The following is a 24,303-nucleotide window of genomic DNA, read 5'->3' on the forward strand; positions in this document are numbered from 1 at the left end:
TTACAGCTAATCATGATGGAAATTCTTGTTCACAAAACCAGATGTCCAACATTCTGTTAGAATGGGAGAGTTTTAGGTTGGAGTACAAATACCTTTTTGTTACTTTATATATTATAGCAGATTAGTTTTCAGACACTTCTTGCCTCTACACAACCATGAGATGTTAAGCTCAAGAGGGACAGAACTGAGTCATTCTTTTTTTTAATTATTATTTATTTGACAGACAGAGATCACAAGCAGGCAGTGAGGCAGGCAGAGAGAGAGCGGGGAAGCAGGCTCCCTGCTGAGCAGAAAGCCTGATGCGGGCCTCGATCCCAGGACCCTGGGATCATGACCTGAGCCGAAGGCAGAGGCTTTAACCCACAGAGCCACCCAAGCGCCAGAGAACTGAGTCATTCTTGTTTAGCATAAATTTCTAGCATCTGGTACTGTGAATGAGTGTCCCATAGTAGATGCTAAATCGATTATCTGTGCGTGAATAAAAGTAGATTACAGCTCCCCAAGTTCATGGGTAAACTATTTTCATCACTGAGAAATGCAAGAAATAGTTATGTCTGCATAAGACATTAGGTATAGAATAACATATGTGTATATGTAAAGGTATATACAAATATACAATTATAGTATGACACATATTGTATGTATTAAAGTACAGTAAGTTTTTTCCCAGTAATTCTCAAAATCTTTTTTAAAAATCACAGTTTGAGGAACCACAGAAAACCTATGAGAAGAAAATATCCATGGTGATACCATATTCAAAGAGAGATATCTCAGAAAGTCAGTGAGGTTTGCTAGGGGACACAGTTACAAGTTCTGGAATGCAGTCATTTTCAGAAAGGAGTCGTAACTATTATCTTTGGTTTGAGAAACTTTTGTTATTATCGTCCTTGAGAAAAGGGCTTTTCTTGCTGCTGCCAGCTTTATTTTTTCAAGATATATCAGTCTTGACGGGGAAAAAAATAAGCCTAGAGAAATAACATGTTTGTGAGTTTATATGCTAAAGGTGTTAATTATGAATGCAGAAATGTTAGAATGGAAAAATTTATGTATGTCATTGTTAAGAGATTAGAGACAAAACTTCCACCAAATATTTTAGCATAGTAGCTGTTGCTCATTTAGAATTTGAAGTACCAACTAATGCTGGTTTAGTTGCTGTAAAGAAATGATATGGAAGAGAAGAGGAAAATTGAGAAAAAACTGGAGAGTCCTGATCTTTGAATCTACTTATCTAAAGACAGTAGTATAAAATTCTTTTTATTTCCTTACTGTAATTCCTTTAAATTTATATTTTCTTAATACTGTTAATAAGAGGGGCACCTGGGTGGCTCAGTCAGTTGAGCATCCAGCTCTTGGTTCTGGCTCAGGTGGTGATCTCAGTGTCCTGAGATCAGTTTCTGAGCTCAGCTCAGAGTCTGCTTGGGTTCATCTCCCTTTCTCTCTCCCTCCCCTACTGCCCTTCCCCTTGCTCATGCACACTCTCTCTGTCTCTCTTTCTCTCTCAAATAAATAAATGAAATCTTAAAAAAAACACTACTGATAAGAACTACCTTTCTCCTTAACAATTCGTACAATTACTTTCTCATTGATGGGGAAGGATTAATATGATATGAAATCTGTATTAAGTTTAAATGGCAAGTTAATTTTCCTCAGCATCTCTACTTAGTAGGATATAGGTTTTATATTTAATATAGTATGAATAATGTAAATGAGCTCATAAGAGACAATGGTCATAATTAATTCATATTTATTAAGATTTCAGTTAGAGTTTGGACTCATATTTTATAAAAGCATTGACTCCTTATGAGTTGTTCCCTGATATTTTTTCTCTATTTTGTACTTGTTCCTTTTAAGTTGGAATTCAACTTACAAGGGTCTTGAAATTGTGGAACTGAAGGAATGGTAGAGAAGAGGGCAAAGGATTGTTTGTGGGTTTTTTTTTTTCCTTCTTCTGATAACATAAATAAAAATCAGAGGCTATAATTGCAACAATAACAAAATTCTAGAGTGGTTTGCATTCCTGAAGCAGTGAGGGCTCTTGGGGAAAGGAGGTAGCAATACAAAGTATGTGTATTCTTACTTGTCCTATCCACTTAAATTATGTACATAGATTGCCAACAGAAACTTCTCTTTTTTTAGCAAAAAGCACTGCTGTTCTCTGTTGTTTGTGAGTTGAAACACTAGGGGACAGCACTAAAATATTCCATAGTTGGTTGTTATTGATCACTTGCATACTGTATAATAAGTAAGAGATTTTACTGTTAAAGACTATTGAATGCCCTGTTGATTTCAGTGGATAAAAAAGCACAAAGAGGAAGATGAGGTTTTCAAGCCCATAATGTCAGCCTTTGTAAGACGATGATTTGAATAATTTAGAGAAAGCTCCCAGGCTGCTTTTTCAGTTGTAAGCAGGCATGTTCACTTAAAGAATTGTGATTTTTCTGATAAAAGTGTCTTGTTCTTTTCGTTCTTTTGGAGTAAATAGTGTGTGTAATTTTTTTTTTTTAATTTCAAATCTTGTTTTCCAGGCACTTTGGAAAGACATGAAACAGGAGAAAGAGCAAGAATTATTCTCAATTGTTGTGATGATTCACAGCTTCTAAAGCCTGAATCTGTTCTTCCACTTGCTTCAGAGACACATAAACACAAAAGTGTAGAACAGAGATCCTCCAGCTCCTATCAGTTTGGGCCAATACCTTGCCCTGGTCTGCAGGTGGAGTCTTCATGTAAGGTAAGTTCAAACCCAGTTGCTGCTCCCAGAGAACATGATCAACATCGAGTAAGAGGTGATACACCTTCATGGATACGTGGCAATTGAATGTCAGCACAGAAACAGAACTGAGAGGTGACTGCGTCTCCAGACACATCTACCAAGTGATCTTGAGTGAATCAGGATAACTTTTTAAGTGATTATTGGATTTGGTACAGCATTCTTTTTGATAAGATAGGTTCTGGCTATCGTAATTGAGTCAATCTTATATTAACTCTTGAGTTCTAGATGGTTTTCAGTTGGGGGAGTAGATATACTCTGTATTCTGAATCCATTTTTGTTTTTCAGTTGAGTATATATGACCTCTTCTTTAGAATGCTTATTACAGATAAACCAAAAAGGTATCACAAAAACTGGATCATGGTATGGACAGGTCTTTAGGATTCCAAGCCTTATTTAATACACAGTGATGGAGATTGCATTTAGTTTCATAAACCAAGTCAACCACCTTAACAGAGATTTGGATAAGCTTTCCTACTTTTGGTTGTAAAATAATATGGTAATTTAATCTGATTTCTTTAAGGGACTCTTCTATCTTTTTGTCATCTATATTTCTAAGTTATCCCCTCATCATGTTGTTGTAACTATGCCATTTATATGTATATATCTAATGGAGTATTTTCTATGTAAACCTATTTTCACAATACTGTCTATGACTTTTTAATGACTACATCACACTCTATCTTTGCATATACTATTTCTGATTAAATTATTCTCCTAAGGCTTAATATAGGGATTGTTTTTTTATGTTTCACTTTCATGAATGACATATCTGTGAACCTTAAAGGCTTTTTTTCCATATTCAGTATTATTTAATGGGCTATATTTCCAAAAGTGGGATTTCTAAATCAAAATTTCATTAATGTGGTAACATTTTCCATTATTTTAATGGTAGTATAAAGACTTAGAATACCATCAATAAGGACTGTAAATAATTATCTCATGTGCATGTATATGGTTTGAGGAAAAAGGATATGTCATCTTGAAGAAAGCTTCATGAGCTGTTCAAGCTGTGCCTCAGAGCTTCAGGGTGGGAAAATAAAAAGGGGTTGTGGGGCACCTGACTGGCTCAGTGAGTAGAGCATGTGACTCTTGATCTCGGGGTTATGAGTTCAAGCTTCACATTGGATATGGAGCCTACTTAATAAAAAAAAAAAAAAAACAAAACTGCAGGTTGGGGGTGGGGGCACCAGTTTGCAATCTCAGCTTTTGGGGTTTAAGGACTTGATTGAGATTACATCAGTGAGGCCAAGCTTCAACAAACTTTTGAGAACTGGTCCACACTAACCAAACACCCAGGAAATGCAGGTATAATGCTCTAGTCAAACTAGATAATATCTAGTTTGACTAGAGCATTATACCTAGATTGACATGCCAGAATGACAATGCTCTAGTTTACGATGACAGGTGTAACTGAAATTTTGTTCATCACTCAACACATTGTCGTTATAGTAAAGCCACAGGTCAGGGGCGGGTGGGGGGTGGTTGGGGGCAGGGGAGGGGGAGATGAGGGAGGTGAAGTTTTCGCAGAGGGAGTCGGGGCAGGGGGTGCTCATTCCCTGAGCTCTGAGAGCCCAATGCAAGGTACTGCATTTCTTGGTCAAGGCTGATCTACTTTGACAAATCCCTAAATTTTGAATCTTTATTTTTTAAGACTACATTTGAGCCACTTACTTTTGTTCATACTCTCCTTCAGATGTTAAAACCCGTCATTGGGCTACAGCTTGTTGTTACTGTTTGTTGTTTTTCCTTTCTCATTTAGTCCAATTGGTTTTAGATTCCGCAAACTGCTTTTCACGTTCTTGAAATAGGTCCTATTTTATAAAGGAAAATTATGTCAGTGTGATGAAACTTGAACATTCACAACCAAAAATGACAGTCATAAGATCTTAGACTCCACAGGTGGGAAATCAAATCATATGTGTTATAAGATTGAGGGAAATAAAGCCCGGTGAGTGAGCCCAGATGACTACCACCCACTCCCACCTTAATGTGGCTTTGCGGTTCTCTGTGCATAATCGAGTGTGCTTCTTATAGTGGGAATTGTATGCTAGAATAGCAGACGAGAACTTGGAGATGTGTCTTGACTCGTGCATGTCAGATGCCTAGGGTCTGCAGGAGCAAATCTCATTCATCAAATGCCTATTTTACTACTTTAATTCCCAGAAGGTAAACTGATTACTATTTCTTTCAGTTTCTTGGAGGACCTCAGAGCTACCCTTTAGGTAGTGGTAATAGTATATATAGATTTCATTTTCTTTATGTAATTTTGTTTCTTTCTTGACTCCAGGAAGCAATAAAATGCCAGGGTCTTGTTTTCCTACTCTTAGGCTTATTCCAGCTTTATTTCCTTGCTAGTGCCCTTTGCCTTAGATGACTATGATTTCTAACCTTCGCTCTCTTCAGAGCTAGCGAATTAATCAAACAGGACTATCACCTCGTTTGTTCTAGACACGATACTTCTATTATTATTGAACTTACTGCTAATTAGAGCTATTTTTAATCTGTGCTCCCCTAAGTTCTTTCTTCTCCACTTATGTGCTACATATCTTCCTTTCATCCTCTTTGATTTAAGCTCTTGAGATTGTTTTATCTTAATCTTTTATTTACAAATTTAATATGCATGAAATTTCAAGATGCTTGGAAATTCTCCATTCTCCTTATTGTTAATATAATAAGATGCTTCATAGGTTTTTTTGTTTATTTGTTTTTAAAGATTTTATTTATTTGAGAGAGAGAATGAGAGAGAGAGAGCGTGAGAAGAGAGAGGTCAGCAGGAGAAGCAGACTCCCTGCCCAGCAGGGAGCCCGATGTGGGACTCAATACTGGGACTCCAGGATCATGACCTGAGCTGAAGGCAGTCGCTTAACCAGCTGAGTCACACAGGCACCCGCTTCATGGGTTTTTGTAAGAAAAAAAAAAATAGTTTTAAAGAAGAGGGTTTGAATCACACTCATTTTAGAGATAGGAAAATGAAGGACAGTAATCCTATGAAATGTAGAAATATCTAAAGTTACTTTGTGTCTCAGAACTTTTTTATGTGGAATTTAGTGACATGTAGTGAAATACTTTCAAAGGGTAGAGTGAATTGTTTAAGCAGAACAAAAGCATGTTAGATCTGTGTGGTGAGCCACTTGTGTTTCAAAATATTCAGAATTTATTTGAATGCTATCTTCAAGTTTTCTTTTTGCATTTGAAGAGTGCATATAGCTTTGGGAACAGATTTTACAGAGAACTGCAAATACAATACGACACTTTCAAAATGGGCCCAATTTGAAATGCTAGAGTTGTTGAATTTGTGCAGCTAGACAAAGAAAAATCTTTGGAGGAGACGGCCAGAGTCTTAAAGGATTTAAAGGAATACGATATCATATTAGTGATGGGGAACTGCTTTTCTCAGATTCTGCTGAGGATAAAACAAGTTAGAAACTGTTTAAATTGCAGTGGGAGGAATTTAGCTTCAAAGTAGGAAATAAACAACCTTACTAAAATCACCTCTACATGGCAGAAATCTTTGTAGCTGCATCTTATTTTAAGGAGAAAAGTCCTGTTTTGTCTGTTGGTTGGTTGCTTGGTTTTAAACTTTTTTTTTTCTTTTTCTGCATTTCTTGTCTATAAATGAGAATAAACAGAATTATTTTAACTGTCACAATTTAGACCCATTGTAGCGTCCTGTAAAGGCCCTCTCTTTTTCTATCGGGTGGGGCCCCAACAGCCCCTCCCCCGCACAGGTTGATTGTTTAGTGCTGCTCTGTTTAATATAGTAGACGCTGTTTATATGTGGCTATTGAATACTTTAAATGTGGCTATCACCACATGTTAAAATGATCTTTTTACATATAGGTTTAAATAAAATATATCTTTAAAATGAACATTACCTGCTTTTTATTTTTATTATTATTATTATTATGGCTACTAGGCAGTTTAAAATTTCTATGTGGTTTGCATTTTATTTGTATTGGACAAAGTTGAACTTAGCCAGAGATAAGCAAACTTTTTTTGTAAGGAATTCAATGAGAAACATTTTACGCTTTAAGTGCCAGATTTTCACTATTGTAACTATTCACCTCTACTGTTGGAGCACAGGAGTTCCCATACACAATTCTTAAGCAAACAAATGTTGTGCTCCAATAAAACTTTATTTAAAAACACAGGCAGTGGACCAGAATTGATGTTCACTGGCTATTGTTTGCGGATTTCTGATCTAAAGAGTCCTCTCTAGACTTCAAGATCATAAGGCACTAGGAGGACCTGGCAAAAGAGCACCTCTTCTCTCCCTAGATATCAGAATTTTTAGTAAAACAACATACTCCAACTTCTTCTGCACTATGTGGAATGCAATCCCAAAGACCTTGTATCAAGTCTGTTCCCTGACAGAAATCATGAAATGCATATGTGTTTGGAAATCTTCCTTTTGATGAAAATAAATGTACACATGATAGCTCCCAGTCCAAGCAAGATTTTTTAATGGCATTTCCTTTAAATAACGTACTTATACATACATCTTTTTCCAAACATATAAAATTGATTATAAAGAATTCATTTACATTTATCTATATTCCAGTGAGTTTTCTAGAAATATGTATTTTTTTAACCTTCACTTCACCGTGAGTGATATCTATTTGGTACCATTTGCTGAAAAATTTTATTAGGGCTTTATTCCTGCTACCTCTTGTAAAACACAGATGGTGCACTAGTAGGCCACCAGTAAAAAATTGGACCCCACTACTAATTACTTTATCAAAATGAAATGTTAGTTCTTTCATATTTCATGACACAAAAACATAACCAGAATAGAATTAGAGTAGTTTCTAAATGATAATGCTTTAAAATGTCACCTGTAAATTTATATGTATAAATATGAAATAACAATTCATGTGACAACATTACATTTTGTACCTTAATTCAGTCCGAGTTATTTATATTTTATTACCAAAATTTAATCACTGTAGAAAAGAACTAATAACATTATTTGAAAACAATTAATTGCATTATGTAGGAATAAATCCTTAAAAAAGAATGATAATTTTCACCTTCTTGATGAGTAGTTAATTTTTAGTATATTTTTTAAATGTAATGAAGAGCATATAGCTATTTTTTCTGATATACAAAATATTTTGCCTCAGTTTTGTGTAATTTTAAAAGAAAATAGATCTTTGTTATTAGAAACCCAAACACCTCACTGAAATATAAGTATTTCTCTCTGTATACGTTGGATTAAGATTTTTGTTCTGAGTATTTTGATCTAGTGTATCTCAGCTTAAAACCTGAGTTCCTAAATTACAGCTCTCTTCCTAATAAGACAGAGAAATGTAGGATAACAGAGAAATATGCAAGCCAATTTGCTTTTCTGAGCATGCAAAGTGATACAACTTTTCAACAGAGTATATGTAACCACTCCTATGACATATAATAGTTAAACATCTCCATAATACTAAATTAATACCTTTTTTGATGGCTCCTTTATAAGAATGTCCCTTTCTCACTTTGTGGCATAAATTTAAACTTTGTGATGCAGTCATCTCAGTGTTGAGGAAAAGTATGAAAAGCACCTCACAGCTTTCTTTCAAAACTAATTCAGGAGGTCTCAGAGTCATTGTGGAAAGTACGAAACACACCGTTAAATGACTCCAGCTGTCCCTCTGCGCACAGAAGCAACCATGAATTTCCTCACAGGACTTCAAAGCACTGCTTGTATCTAAACACTCGTTGGCCATGTAAATTCGAGGCACAAAAGGAGAATGCTCATATGTCATGGTGCGTGGCCGGTTGAAGTCCCGCATTGTGCTGCACGTGTCGGTGGAGAGTGCCAGGAACAGAAGGGCACTGTTCTGACTCGTGTGACAAATGTAGTTAACACCAGATCCATATTAATGTTGTCAAGTTCCCTTGATGTATTTAAACAGATTTTAATTATTTTCAGCTTCCAAAGGCCTGAAATATATAGCCTAATAGTTCTTCAAAGAAAGCTTACTTAATGTGTGAATGTAAAGCCTCTCATAAAAATGAAACTTTTATATTGGCCTTAGTCATTGACATAGGTTATTCATCAAGTCAGCAATTTGTGTGGCAAAGTGCCATTTGAATAGTGTATTGTTAGGATACTTATGGTCCACTTGACAAGGGCTCTTGCTGTAAATAGTGCAATTTGACTCCAGCTGTTAAAGAGTGGCTTTGACAGCAGCCAGATAGAATGGAGATGCCTTACTGCACTGCCGAAAAATCAATATTGGGTTCTTGTTCATGGTAACCTGTTCTTTTCTCTTCTGTAGATTTATAAACGACTATCAAGAGTTTATAAGTGGAAGTTTAAATATTATTTTAAATGCAATTCACTTTGAGTTTTAAATTAAGACTTGCGATAAATGGTATGAGTGCAGAGTTTCAGGATATTATCTCCACCCCCTGGTTCATGTTTAGTCACAACTACAGTTACGTTGAATTTGGATTCCCTAGCTTCATTTGGAAGGGAATTAGTGTAAAACGTAGTCCCCAAATGGTGTGCCTATTGTATATTGCCAGCGCGATTGTTTCTTCTTTTTGTTTTTTCTTATCAATTTATCTGTGTCCCTCCCACCTTCTCTGCGTGTATACCTTTTTGTGTAGATGGCGGGGTTCTTTGTGAATGTGCCCATAGCAACACCCACAGACGCTGACAGCCAGTAATGTCCCCAGTGCTGTCAAAGATTTCCCTAAAGCAGAGTCTGGCTGGTTTTGAAGAGTTTTCTAGCAGTTTTCAGCAATCCAAGGTTGCTATGATACCTGGCTGGTGGTAAAATGTACTGAATCGCTTAATATCGGTAACTACACACGCAGGCTATTTTGCTTTAGGTCTCTGTGCTGTTGCTGGCTGTTACATTTAAGATTACAGAAGAGGAAGTGAAATTATAAACTCAAGATGAGGGAAAAAAATGTTTCAGGAGTTTACTTTGAATGCTAATATTGCATCAAAGAAAAATTTTCTAGGTTTAAAAACGATTTAGCTGACTGTTGATTTCCTAGGATTCCAGATATTACTCACTTAAATCATTTCTGGTTTTGTCTGAATATGATTTTAATTTTTATTTTTGTTTACCTGTGATGTCATAAGTCTGTCGTAAGTCTTCATCGGAGGTGTGCTAAGCAGGACTTGAAAGAGCTGTCAATTTTTAACAGGAAAAAATGCTGGTATAACGCCTACTTTCTCAAATGCCTTTTTCAGTGAAGGCTATTAAAATAGCCATCTTCCTATTACTGACCAACTCTGCATTAATTGAATTTGTGGCTGAGATAGCAACTGAAAATTCATAAAGCTGATAATATAATTGTATACAAAGACCTTTAAGGTTGATTCAAAGTCAGCGTTATTGTTTTTTATAATTGCTGATAGATGTGATTTCTAGAGAAAGGGTTTGCTCTGCATTGGTGTTGCATTGGTTCCAAAAAAGATTATCTCTTTTGTTAATTCTAAAGTAAACCCTTTCAGTGAATAAATGTTTATATTATCAATTTCGTGCTAGACTTTTTCATAGATTTAGCTCAGTTTCTTTCCGTCCCCTCCCTCAAGTTTTCATCAACCCTGTAAGAAACACCGAAATCTAAGATCATGATTCTTTTTGATTAAATAGTGTGGTTATCATCATTAGTTCACTTGTAGGGTGGATATGCTAGCATAGAAACCTGAGTAAAAGTTAAACATACCAGGCATTTTACTTTTTAGTTTAACCTAGGGAATGTGGCATAATTTATTATAGCCTCCATTTACATCAATAATTTCATAGGTACTGTAGAAACTCTGAATTCTGTAATCTTGTCCATATCATAGATATTACTGCCCAAGACTGTTTAGGGACTTTTTCCTCCCTCATTTCTTCTTTCCTTTCTTATATTCTTCTCAGTTGTAAATTGCTTTTGCTTTTTAAAAACGTGTGATTTCCCAAATTTGTTAAGAGCCTGCTTCTTGTAGGACTCAAAGGCCTTCAGCCTACTAAAAGAGGCCTAGACGTGCTGGAATGCAAATCCACTTCAGTGGATTTGGGTGTTCTGTTGTTAGACAGTTTGCTAGTTCTGATGACAAAGCAATGGTAAATGTTACCTTTTTGTAGAACCTTGGAGCTTCCTCAATGACCAAGGTATCATCCTGCATCAGGAGTATCTTGTGTTTATATCTTATTGTTTATGACTACCACAGTGGATGATATTTTCAGGTGTAAAAAATGATGTTTCTAGAAATTCAGATGTTGAGTTAACTAAAAGGGTTAGTGGCTTGTAACAGGAAAGAAAAGGAGGAGAATAAAATCTTTCTTCTTGAAAGCTGGTAATATCACTTATTGACTGAGAGTACCATCTGGACCCATTTAAAGGAATCCCAACAGGAACACTACTTCTGTACCAATGACTTATGTTGAAACTGGTCCTAAGAGAGCTGCAAATGCAAAAGTGTAACAGGAAGCAATTCTCAGAAAAGAAAGCATTTATCCTCATGGAATGTTTCCCCTATGTTGGTAAAAACAAAATGTATTAAGACTTTAGCTTTATTCATTGGAACTAAAAGAGCATGAACTTATTGAAGAATATATCCAGCTAATATCCCCATCTGTTTTTCTGAATTGCATTTTAATAGTGACATACTGGAGGCACAACTAGTTCTCTGCATCTCCAAATGGCATTCATGACATTAAACGCAAATAATGACATAAATGACATTATTTGCAATTCTCTATATACAGTGAAGCTCGTATTACTCTGGAAACAAATGTTTTGGTCCTAAATTAAAATATCCTGCATAAGCTTTGGGTCCAAGTACGATCATTCCACCAGATACAAAAAAGAGTCATAAGAAACTGCTGTGAACGGCAGGCACTTCTTATGCACATACTTAACTCCATGCAAATTCACATAGGAATGAAAATTTTAGGTTTGGGGATTTTCTTCTGGTCTTCACATGTTGTCTGAGACCTGATGGTGTCTAGAAAGCTGATATGAAAGCTCACAAAATACAAAGTCTTGCTCACCTTTATTACTTTCTTTTTGCTTGCACGAGAGCTCTCTGGTCATTACAGAGAAGTTGGTCTTTTCTGTTTACTCTCTGGTAGCAAATGTTTTGTTTTCCATTTTGCAACTTGAAGTAAAATTTTAATCTGGATGCATAAAGAGTCATCATAGGGGAGCACGAGGTCCCCAGAGCCTTTATTTCCACTTTCGGCACTGTGGCGCGTTAAAACTGAAAATGATCAGGTTACCTGTTTTCTCCTCTCCTTTTTTTTACTAGGGGGATTTTAGAGCTTAGTCTTGATTGAATCGTACAGTAAATTAGGTTTCTATTCAGTACTGGGCCTATTGGTTCCTGTCTCTCCCCTCCCAGTCCCAGTGTAGCTGCATGCACTGATGCACTGACGGATGGAGCCTGCAGTCAGGCTCTGACCTGCCTAATTCTGCTCGCTCCTGGGCTCCCACGTTGTCCTGTCTTCACTTGCCCACCCGTTTCCTTCAATAAACATTCATGGCTAAATGAGCAGGGGATCCAGTAGACTAAAAGTCAGTTTGGAGTTTATCTTCTAGTCCTAGAATTCCAGAATTCCCTGATTTGCTATGATTGGATTTAATTTAGCTGATAGGATTTAATTTTTCCTTGGATCTCTGATTTTTCTTTTCTTTAATCCATGCTGCTTAGTGTACCACTTTCTTCCAGGTTGGCTTTCCAGGAACCAGAAACCTCGATCTCCACTCTCCTGGAGGGCCACTCTGGCTTTTTCTGCCCGAACCCTTCAAAATGATGATGTTTTAATTTTTTATTGCTATGTAACAAATTATTATGATAGTAGAGGCTTAGGGCCATACACATCTATTATAGAACAACTTCTCATGTGCCAAGAGTCTGGCATGGCCTGGTTGGATTCTCTGTGCAGGGTCTCCCATGGCTGAAATCTAGGTAGCCTGAGGTTGCTGTGTGATATGAGGTTGGGGGCCCTTTGCCAAGCTTATTCAGGTTATTGGCAGAGTTCAGTTACCTGTGGTTGTAGGACTAGGGTCCTTGTTTTCTTGCTGGCTCTCAACCCCAGACCACTCATACCTTGCCAAATTGCCCTCTTAATTTTGAAGCCAGCATCAGAGAAATTGTTTTGTATCAAGTCCCCGTATACTTTGAATCTCTGACTTCTTCCTGTGCCAATGACTATTTTAAAACTCTCTGCTTTTAGAAATCTATGTGAATAAATCAGGATGACTCAGATACTCTGCCCATTTTAAAGTTAACTGATTTGAAACCTTAATTACATTGGCACAGTACCTAGATTTGTGTTTGGTTGAATAACTGGAAGAAGGTACATTGAACAAGGGGCTGAGAATCTTGGGGGGCATTTGTAAAATGCTGCCTACAGATGGGAAGTTGTTCTAACTCAGGGTGGCTGCTGTTTTAGAACTATTACCTTCTTCTGCTTCTGGAACATTTAACTCTGCTAAGTGCCCTGATTAGCTGTCGTAGTTCTAATCTGAAATTTGAATCAAGACTCTTGGGACCTCTTATCCTGTCTGTTCCTTAGGAGGATCTGTCTCTTTAGTCTCTTAAGTCTAACCCTGTTTTGCCAAAACCGTAGCATGGCATCAATCATCATATGGCGGAGTATGGAAGGTGTAACGTGGGTCCTGTCTTCCTACATGGTAATGATGAGGCTTAACCAAGAAAATAATTTGACAGTGGGTATGGCTCTCCAAACCTAAGAAGTTACCTAAATCTGGAACTCTCACAAAATTCTAGAACTTTATCATATGGTCAGCAGTCTAACATCTTAAATTACCAAGAACCTATCTTTTCTTCAACTTTGTCATTTATAATTAAAGTCAAGTTTATAGATAATAAATTGTTTATCTTTAAGGTCTCTTAAGCATATTTTTCCTTTTTTCTCTTGATATTCAGTTATGTTAGCAACCAGCTTAACCAATCTTTAGAATATATTTTTTATCTTAGGTATGAAATTTCTGGCATTATCAAGGATGCATAGAATTAGGTTGACAGTAGTAGAAAGAGATCAGTTTTGAGTATACTTCATTCAAAAATTTATTTTCCTTTTTATGATAATTCTATTAATCCTAATAAATTCCTGCTGTGAAATATACATCTAAATTAAGTGATCAACTCTCTGTGTTACTCAAGGGAAAAATTGGGATCAGATATAGCAGATTCAATGAGTTGCACCAGAAATAAGTTTTGGGAGAACCAACAATGCCCCAGACGATGGTTTGCTTTACTGTTCTTCTGGCCCAGTTATGGGATCACAGCTTGATATTTTGGTTTTGTTTTGCCTTAACCTAATACTCTATGTCCATTGATTCTCAGACTAAGCTCTTGAACTTTAAAACATTATTTGTTTATCAGAGTTCGGTTTCATAACAGGAAATAATTATCAAAATCTGTTTATCTTTTACAAATGGATTAAACCTGAGGATTTTTTGTCCTTATTTTATTTTTTTGCAAAGAAAACATTGTAAGTGGTGCTTACTTCATAGACAGATCATGAAATATAACAGAACCAAACAATATAATCTACAAGATACTCAGTACTTTGTTATGTATAAATCAAATATTATGTCCCCTTACACTTTTATAGCCCTCTCTTGCAGTTTCCTGATATCTTTTTGATAAATCATTTAATGTGGTTACTTTTAATTTCTATTTTCAGGATATGCTGAATTTTTTTCAGAGTAAACATTCAACACCATACTCTAATGAAAAGTCTCCTCATTTCACAATTAGAGCAGGTATAGTTGGTGGTTCTTAACTGATACTTGGGAAAGAATTTAAATTGGAGTTTTTCCTATCCTCTGGTAACTTTTGCTTGTTTGTTTCCAAGTTCTAGATACCTTGATGCATAATTGAAACCTACAAAGTATCTCCTTTAATATTTCAAAATATTCATAAAATTCAAACTGCTAATCAGTATTATTATGTAATTTTTATTGTCTCTCTTAAGCTGGGAACTATACAGTTTCTTTTCTTAGCAAAAATATATTCTGAGTTTTAAATTTGATTTTGACACCTATCTCGGAGGTAGTATAAATGTCCTATAATGATTACACGTATTCTTCAGCTATATGACGTTCTAATCTGTTGAACCTGCAACATGGTTTATGAATTAGTCTTTTCAGCTTCCACCGGCATGACCTCAATGAGAAGAAAAGAGCCTTGGAAATGGACATTCAAGTAATATTAATCTGAATTGTATTCATCCTCAGAATAAAATCCAAAATTATGAAGCATATGTGAAAAAGATATAGAAGAATGTCAACTGTAATTTGGGACCATAACACCAATATTTAATTCCCAGCTATTTAGCCTTATTTTAAAAACTCCTATTTCCCCAACTGCTAGTCTTTTGCCAGAATCTTTTCTCTCAGGTTTTTCACCTTGAAGTCTAAGCTTCAATGTCACTTCCCTTAAGAAAAGTAGCAGGCCACGTTCCATTATTCTCTTTCTCAGCATCCTTTTTATTTCATTTTTTATCTTCTCCACTCTCCACGACAGTATAAGCTCAAAGAGGGCAGTGACCTGTTCTGCTAGTTTATCACAGTATCCTCATCACCTAATACATGTCTGACACAAGGCAGACATTCAGAAATATTTGTTGAATAAACACCTGGACTGAAAGCCAAGAAGGTATAAACATGAAAAATAGATGGTAAGAAGGTGGAGGATACAGCCTTTCCTGAGTTATAGAGAAATAAGTAAATGACTTCTAGAAATAAAATATGTATTTATTTTGCTAGACAATTGCTTTAAGTCCAAATTGGGTTTACATGTGACTTGATCTTACAGAGGGATGACCTAGCAAAAAAAAAAGTCAATAACAGCAAAGAAAAGAAGCTGTTGAACACAACTGCTACCCCACCGATATTTAAACACCAGTCCCAATCAATTCAAAAGTTTATAAGGCATATTGATATTTAGACCAGTCCAAATCAATTCAGAAGTTTATAAGAAAAAATTTATTAAACACTGGTGATGAAATGTAGGATGTTTAGCACACTGGGAGGAATGATTCACTGTGGGAACAATGGGCACACTGGTGAGCTGTTATAGATTCAGAAAGATGAAAAGGCAGTGTGGTGAGATGGTTTCTTGCACCAGCAAAGTTTATATTATTGCCCCGTTCACTTGCCCTTAAATCTCAGGCTCTTTTTTCTAGTAACAAAGTTATCTAAAATAAGCACTCAAAAATAGCCTGAGGATTATAGTGTATATCATAGGCCCTCTGCTTCCTTCAAATAATTACTTTACTTAGCCCTCCCCTCAATACAAAACCCCTGAAGCCAGCAACAATCTAATCAACAGGTTTGTAATAACTTTTAGAAATGTAAGTGTAATAAATATGAAGAGGCCTGATTTATGTTTCATTTCCCAATGCAGAGTCTCTGGCACAACCCTGCAACCCTCAAGTGGCACACTTGCCTTCCTCCTTCCGTAGATCACTTGCAAATTGCTGAACTCTGATGAAAGGCTGGTGAGGAGGGCTGATTCCGCTCTTGATGTGTTCTCACAGTCAATGCTTTTAGTTAACTCTTTCGCGGGGGAGCGTTGGGTAGTGTGCTGCCTGAACTGTTCTGGGAGATACCAAACCTCCTGGGATTTGCTCTTCTTTCCCATCTTCTTGCCTCCAGGGAGGAAGCATCTCAGTCATTTCGGACAAACCAGCGCTCCTCCACATGGCTGCCTTGCTGACTCTGCTTCCCATGTGTCTCCTCCTGCCTTAACTTATGTTCCTCTCTCCACCTAGTTCAGTCCTCCCCGCAGCATCTGCAGGCACTGTTTAACACGCACCTACTAGTTAAACACCTGTAATTAACTATGGATTACCTAGTTACTTTTCAAGTATTCATTTTTCTTACCTTGCCAAGTAGGCCTCAAGTTCCTTAAAAACAAGGAACTGCTATGTCTGTATGTTATGTTAAGTGTTGTGGCATGGAGTACAGAAGAAAATATTTATTCAGTAAATATTCACTGAACACCTACCATGCGCCAGACACTTTTCTTGATAAGGGGAATTTCAACCAAGTCCTGGTTGTCATGACACGTCTGATTTCCGTTTTGAAAAGATCACTTTGGTTGCTATGTGGAAAATTGGACTGAGGCCCTGGGGGGTGAAAAGAGGAAAGTATTGTATGGGTGCAGCAAGACAAGGAAATTACTGATGAATGTTGGGTTTTTGAACATTGAATTGGAAAAAGCCATGATACAATACGTGTGTTTTGTAGACCTGTATCCCAAAGTGCTCCTGGAGCCCCCTGCAGGTGGTGAGGCCAAGGCTGGCCACAGGATACAGAAGGGACATTAGGTCAAAATCTTGACAGATGAGATTTTGCTGTGGGCAACAGCAGATCCAAACCCCAGACTATAAAGAGGGGTGGTGAATAGGAGACTGATGAGAGATTGACAGGACCGGAGACAGAATATATAGTGGGAATGGTGGAAGACGACCATGTCTTTCCTGCAGGAAAATAAAAAGTAGTCTCCGAAACTGGCCTTGGACTTCTAAGAACAACTTATAAATGGCATGGAAAATCACATAGGTGACATAAAAACAATCAGTACAAGCTTTAGAATCCTCTGTTAAAATATAACTAACTGAATCAAGGATATTTAACACCTTAAATCACACACTTTATACTCATATTGTGATATTGGATATTGCCTTTAAAAAATATTTTTGTATATATTTAAGATTCCTGTTAATTTAGGACAGGCCAGGGCTTGGCAAACTTTGTCTGTAAAGGACTGGATAGTAAATGTTTTTTGCTTTGTGATCCATACAGTCTTTCGTAACTACTCAGTTCTGCCTCCACAATACCCAAACAGCCATAGATGATCCATAAACGAACATTTCTCCAAAAATATTTCATTTACAAAAAAGAGTTGGTAGGCAATATTTGGCCTGTTGACCATGATTTTCTCACCCCTGTGGCGGGCAATATTGTGATAAGATTCCATTATAATTCAGTGTCATAGTCTACAAGAGGAGTGGATGCTTTCCACTGGAAAAACTGTATTCAGTTATAGTCATTAACAGATATTCTTATAATGCTCCCTCTTTGCTAAAAGTTATAACTATTTTAAATCAGTTTGGGGGTCCTGGTTTGTGAAATCCATTTTGGCTTTTTGGACAACTTTGTCATTTTGCCCCCAATGCTTATTTCTTTAAGGTAGTCTACAGACTTGATCTTGTCAATCAGTTACTGGATATGTGGTTATTTATTGTCAAGTGATCGTCTGAAAGAATGTCTTTCCATAAACTTTAATTTAAATTATATACTTTCAAGTGAGTGTATTCCCTAGCTGTTGACTTCAATTTAATAAGTATATGTTAAATTAACTATCTAGTGGCCACACAGAGATATATACCCAAAATACGTGTTCAACTGGTTGTCCTTTATGTAAATACACATAAGAATCATTCCAACAAGAAAGCACCTTTTTTTTTCTTTTGCCCTTTGGTTTACTTCGTAGTAAACCAATTCCAACTGTAAGTTGCTTTTCCTTCAAGCTGCATCCTTTCTGACCTCTGACCAATTAGAAGCTTATTAGTATGATGTTTGGAAGACATCAATGTAGTAGCAGTGACTTGCATGTCATAGTTGGGAAGCAAAGGTGTTTGGAGTAAGTCAGATCAGCATATCTACAGCACATCTCTTTTAATTAGTTATCATCTCTAGGGAGAACGTACAGAGTAATTTAGCAACACATACTTGTCTTAATTGACAAGTATACACACAGAGAAGTATAAAAATTGAAGGAAATAGTTGCTATTTAAAGAGAGCATATAGGACATATGGGAGCATATCTTCCCTGAGTCATATTTAGTTTTTTAATAAAATTGCCTAAATTACTTTTAAATTTGGGAGTGCCTTTTTTTTCTGTTAGTGTCATTGCATTTTTCTAGAATGCAGATAACACCACAGTTGAATTATGAAGTATTTATTCAAATAGTTGTTAGCACCTTTCAGAACAGGAAGGGAAAAAAATTGTTCTTAGAGTAGTTTCTACGAAAAACAGAAAGCACATAAGCAAGTGAGACCACATTTATGTGGTAAAAAGGACAGTGGAGGGGAATAGTCGATGTGTATTCTGATTTCAACTTGGCATTTCAGTAGTTAGGTTGATTACATGGTTCCTGGCACAGAGTTCCCCAAACCCTTAGAATTTCCTGCAAGGAGAGCCAGAGCCATAAAGCTATCTTTTGTTCTTCATAACAAACCTTTCAACCACACCAGAGTTTATGTTAATGAGGTCAATTTTGGAAAGCACCAACCAGGTGCTTAGATGGTTGGAACTTTCAGTCCCATCTGCTCATCTCAGGGCACAGGAGAGGGCCAGGAGGTTGAATTAATCACCAATGGCCAATGATTTAATCAACCATGCCTATGCAATGAAGTCTCCATAAAAACCCAATGGACACACTTCGGAAAACTTCTGGGTTGTTGAACAGAGATATGGGAAGGCAGTGTTCTTATAGAGGGCGTGGAAGCACGCTGCTCCTTCCTGCATACCTTGCCCTATGTAGTTCTACAAGTTGATGCTTCATTTGTATCCTCTAATATCCTTTGTAGCAAACTGGCAATCAAGTAAGCAAACTATTTTCCGGAGTTCTGTGAGCCACACTAGCCAATCACCAAAGCCAGGGAGACGGTCCAGGTAACCCCCCATCTACAGCTGGTTTTTCAGAAATACAGGTGACAACCTGGACTTCTAACAAACATCTGAAGTGGGGTGGTCTCATGGGACCAATCAACCTGTAGTGATGTTATCTGCAGATAGGTAGTGTCAACATTGACTTAAATTATAGGACACATGTCCCACTTGGTGTCTGAGAATTGCTTGGTGTGGGGAAAACTTCCCGCCCATCTGGTGTCAGAAGTATTGAGAGTAGAGAAGTTTGAGTCTGATGATAGTAGAGAGGAGTGGAGAAGAAACATGGGAGTATTTTTCCTTTGTAGCTACCTGTCTTGCTCTTCACTCATCTACTGATAAATCAAGTTGCCTGTGGTCTGGAGCCAGATAGGCTAGCAGCAAGCAATGCCCCAAATCTCATTAACTAAAAGCAAACTGAGTTTATTTTCTTGTTAACTCTATGCACCAATCCGAAGTAAGAACGGGTCTCTATTTTCATGGTCACAAAAACGAAACTAATGAATCTGTAGCTATGTGCTGGGAAAGACTGGAAGCATTTAGTAGATATCCTAATGGCTACACAAATATTAATTTTTCTTTTAAAAATTTTATTTATTTATTTGACAGACAGATCACAAGTAGGCAGAGAGGCAGGCAGGGCGGTGGTGGGGAAGCAGACTCCCTGCTGAGCAGAAACCCCCCCCCCAATGCAGGGCTCGATCCCAGGACCCTGAGATCATAACCTGAACCGAAGGCAGAGGCTTAACCCACTGAGCCACCCAGGCACCCCCAAATATTAATTTCTAAGACCCTTGTATCTATAAAATTATAAGAAATTTTGTGGAATGCCTTGTTGCTTTTTTTCCCCTTTAAGTTTTTATTTCAATTCCAATTAATTAACATATAGTGTGATATTTTCAGGTGTAGAATTTAGTGGTTCATCACTTACATACAATACCTGGCACTGATTACAATATGTGCACTTCTTATTCTCCTTTCACCCATTCCCCTCTCCATTGCCCCTCCAGAAACCCTCAGATTGTTCTCCATGCTTAAGAGTCTGTTTTCTGGTTTCCCTTTTTCTCCCCTCTGTTCATCTCTTTTGTTTCTTAAATTCCACATATGAGTGAAATCATATGGTATTTGTCTTTCTGTGACTTATTTGCTTAGCATAAAACTCTAACTGCCTCCACATCATTGCAAATGACAAGATTTCATTCTTTTTCATGGTTGAGTAATATTCCATCATATATATCACATACATATGTGCTCATATGTATGTGATATATATAATATATCTCATCTTCTTTCTCCATTCATCAGTCAGTAGAAATTTGGGCTCTTTCTGTAATTTGACTATAATGCTGCTATAACCATCAGGGTGCATGTATCCCTTCAAATCAGTAGTTTAGCCATTCTAATAGGCATGAGGTGATATCTCATTGTAGTTTTGATTTGTATTTCCCAGGTAATGAGAGATGTTGAGCATCTTTTCATGTGTCTATTAGCCATTTGTATTTCTTCTTTGGAAAAATGTCTACTCATGTCTCCTGCCCATTTTTTAACTGAATAAATTGTTTTTTTAGTGTTGAGTTTTTTAAGTTCTTTATAGGTTTGGGATACTAATCCTTTATCAGATAGGTCATTTGCAAATATCTTGTCCCATTCTGTAGGGTGTCTTTTAGTTTTCTTGATTGTTTCCTTTGCTGTGCAGAAGATTTTTATCTTGATTAAGTCCTGATAGTTTATTTTTGCTTTTGTTTCTCTTGCCTCAGGAGACATGTCTAGTAAGAAGTTGCTGCCTATGTTCTCCTCTGGGATTTTGATGATTTCCTGTCTCACATTTATGTCTTTCATCCATTTTGAATTTATTTTTGTGTATAAATAAGTGTAAGAAAGTAGTCCAGTTTCATTCTTCTGTATGTTGTTGTCCATTTTCCCCAACACCATTTGTTGAAAAGACTTTTTTCCAACCATTTGTTGAAGAGACTGTCATTTTTCCATTCTTTCCTGCTTTGTCAAAGATTAATTGAACTAAGAGTTGTGGATTTATTTCTGGGTTATCTATTGTGTTCCATTGATCTATGTGTCTATTTTTGTGCCAGTACCATACTGATGTGATTACTAGAGTTTTGTAATATAATTTCAAGTCTGGAATGGTGATGCTTCCAGCTTTGCTTTGCTTTTCTATTTTTAATTTTTTAAAAAAGATTATTTATTTACTTAGTTGAGAAAGAAAGTGTGAGCGACAGAGAATGAGAGTGCGAATGGGAGGAGCAGCAGAGTGACAAACAGGGAGCCTGACTCGGGGCTTGATGCCAGGACCCTGGGATCATGACCTGAGCCAAAAGCAGACCTTCAACCTACTGAACCACCCAGGTACCCCAGCTTTGCTTTTCTTCTTCAAGACTGCTTTGGCTATTTGGGGTCTTTTGTGATTCCATACAACTTTTAGGATTGTTTGTTCTAGCTCTGTGAAAAACGCTGGTGGTATTTCGATAGGGATTGCATTAAATGTGTAGATTGCTTTGGATAGTATTGACATTTTAACAGTATTTGTTCTTCTAATCCACGAACATGGAATGGAAAAGTATGATTTCTTTCCAGATTTCTACTTCGAAAAGTTAAGAATCTCCTTGGATGGTGTGATTATTGATAAGGTTGATTTTCTTTTTGTTTATGTATACTTTTAATACTATGTAAGTGGTATTACTATTGTTCATTAAAGGCAGAAACAATAGAGCAAACATTATTTTTCTAACGTTAAGTTTTCATTCAAATGCCCCTTAATCACCTTACTAAGTTTTTAAAAATCTATAATTATGTATAAATATCTTCAGTCTCTTCAGTAATTCAGAATTTGGTGCCTGAGTTGACATTTTGTATTCTGTATTATTACGATTTTATAATAATGAAATATATCTTTTCAAGTTTTCAGACTGAGTCATATTATTTTTAAATCTTTCTATGTGCAGAAATAATTCCACTCCTTCACGTTTTGTTCCTGAAATCTAGTCAGACTTATTCGGCATTCTAATGGAGTCCTTCCCATAGCTTTGCACCAGTATAAGCAATTCTTTTTCTTTTGTCTCTACTACTGGGATGCTCTATATTTTGCAGGAATTTTTGGGCTTTAGTAGAATGTTAAATAGGTTTATCAGCAAAGACCCTTAATTATTACTAGATATTTTATTTATTTATTTATTTATTTATTTATGGTGTCTCAGCTTTGGCTGCTATCACAAAATACCCTTGACTAGGTGGCTTGTAAAAAACAGAAATTTATTTTTCATAGTTCTGGAAGCTGGGAAGTCTGAGATCAAGTTAACCAGCTGATATGGTGTTTGACGAAGGCCCTTTTCCTGGTGGCAGATGGCTGGGTTTTTTTATTGTATTCTCACATGATGGAAGCAGAGCTAACTGGCTCTCTGACCTCTTCCTATAAGGGCATTAATCCCATACAGGAGGGCTCCACCTCATGATCTATTTCTCTCTCTCTACATCCCCACCTCCCAATAGCATGGTATTGAGATTAGCATTTCAACATGTGAATTTTGGGATGACACATTCAATCCAGAGCATTTGGTTAATGTGAATTAGTTTCCATAATTCCTATGTAGCCCTACCTCAACTTGCCTTTTCTTTTACCCACAAACTCTCTGAGAGCTTTTCCCTGAAGTTTATTTCTGTCATTAAAGCATTTTATTATCTAGAAAGAAGACTGCGTTGTGCATTTGCTTTTTAGAATTACTTCGAAAACCCTGAGACTTCAAAGTTGGTATTTGGTTTTTATCCCTTTGCAGAAGGTGGGGACACACCTGTGATTATGGTTCCTGATAGAGAAGAATGAATGCATTTGTCCCTAACTTTGTCTCTAGTCTAATAGCCAGTTCCCAGGCTAGAGTGTCCTGGAACATTTTTTCTCACCCCAAGTGATTTTGTTTTCTTCTTTTTCTCTGAAATTGTTAGCTCTTCGAACATGATGAATGGTTTAACTCTAAATCTATTATACCTATCTTTTCTCACTTGCCTGCAACCAAATCTGTTTGCCTGATAGAAATTTAGTTGATTGCTGAGAGGTTATTTTGGAAATACCATAACAGAATACTGTTTCATGGACTTTAGAAGCACAAAATATAGAAATAAAAAGCCTTGAACAATTTGGTAATATTCTTATTATTGGGGCTTTGGTTATTTTTTTTGTTGTTTACTGCAATTAAGAAGCTGTTAAGAATTGGAACTAATAAATTGAACATGAAAGTTAAAAAACAAAAACAAAAACTTCCCTTTTTTTAGTTATTTAAAAATAGACTTACAGAATAATTGTGATTTACAGAAAATAGTCACATTTCACGAGTGATACAGAAATACAGATTTTTAAAAATATGCATATTCACTGCCTTTTTCCTTTGAGAGTATATTACCATGAGACTTCCTAGTACATGCCAGTTTTTTCAATGTAATTATTAATAGTGCACTATTTCACTCTCAAAAGTAACTTGGTATAAACAATAAATTAAATGGTCACTTTATTTAAAGGAGACCAGGCTTCAGTTTAAGTGAGGAGAATTTTTTATACGTCTTCTACTTGAGGTTAAACTAAAAATTTCTAAATATTCAAATAACCGTGATGATATACTAACACAAATGGATTAAAGAAATATAAAGCTGTTGCTTAATCATTTCCCTTTCACATCCAGATATGTAAACTACAAGACTGTCCTTCCAGCAAGTGAATGATGGAGTTTAAGAGAAAAAAATTATGTCTTATGTCTAAGGAAAATTAAAATCTTTATTTTTACTTCATCCAACATTTATAGTCTTAGTTTTTTTTTTCCTGCGTACAGTGTAACTTTCTTGATGCATCATTTATTTAAAAGAGAAAACAAACATAATACCA

At 36.4% G+C, this 24,303-nt stretch overlaps 1 protein-coding gene across 3 annotated transcripts in view; it reads left to right on the forward strand.

Annotated features, from left to right (window-relative positions):
* The window catches only part of WDR72 (WD repeat domain 72), a 215,291-nt gene that overhangs the window by 84,383 nt on the left and 106,605 nt on the right, over positions 1–24,303 (forward strand). For all 3 annotated transcript variants that reach the window (XM_032856425.1, XM_032856428.1, XM_032856427.1), the window contains one exon: positions 2,526–2,728. In XM_032856425.1, the coding sequence (XP_032712316.1) occupies positions 2,526–2,728 (203 nt within the window). The remainder of the gene's footprint in view (positions 1–2,525; positions 2,729–24,303) is intronic.

Source organism: Lontra canadensis, unplaced genomic scaffold (genome assembly GCF_010015895.1).
Source record: "Lontra canadensis isolate GAN:19392208 unplaced genomic scaffold, GSC_riverotter_1.0 scaffold12, whole genome shotgun sequence".
In the NCBI taxonomy this organism is placed as follows: Eukaryota; Metazoa; Chordata; class Mammalia; order Carnivora; family Mustelidae; genus Lontra; species Lontra canadensis.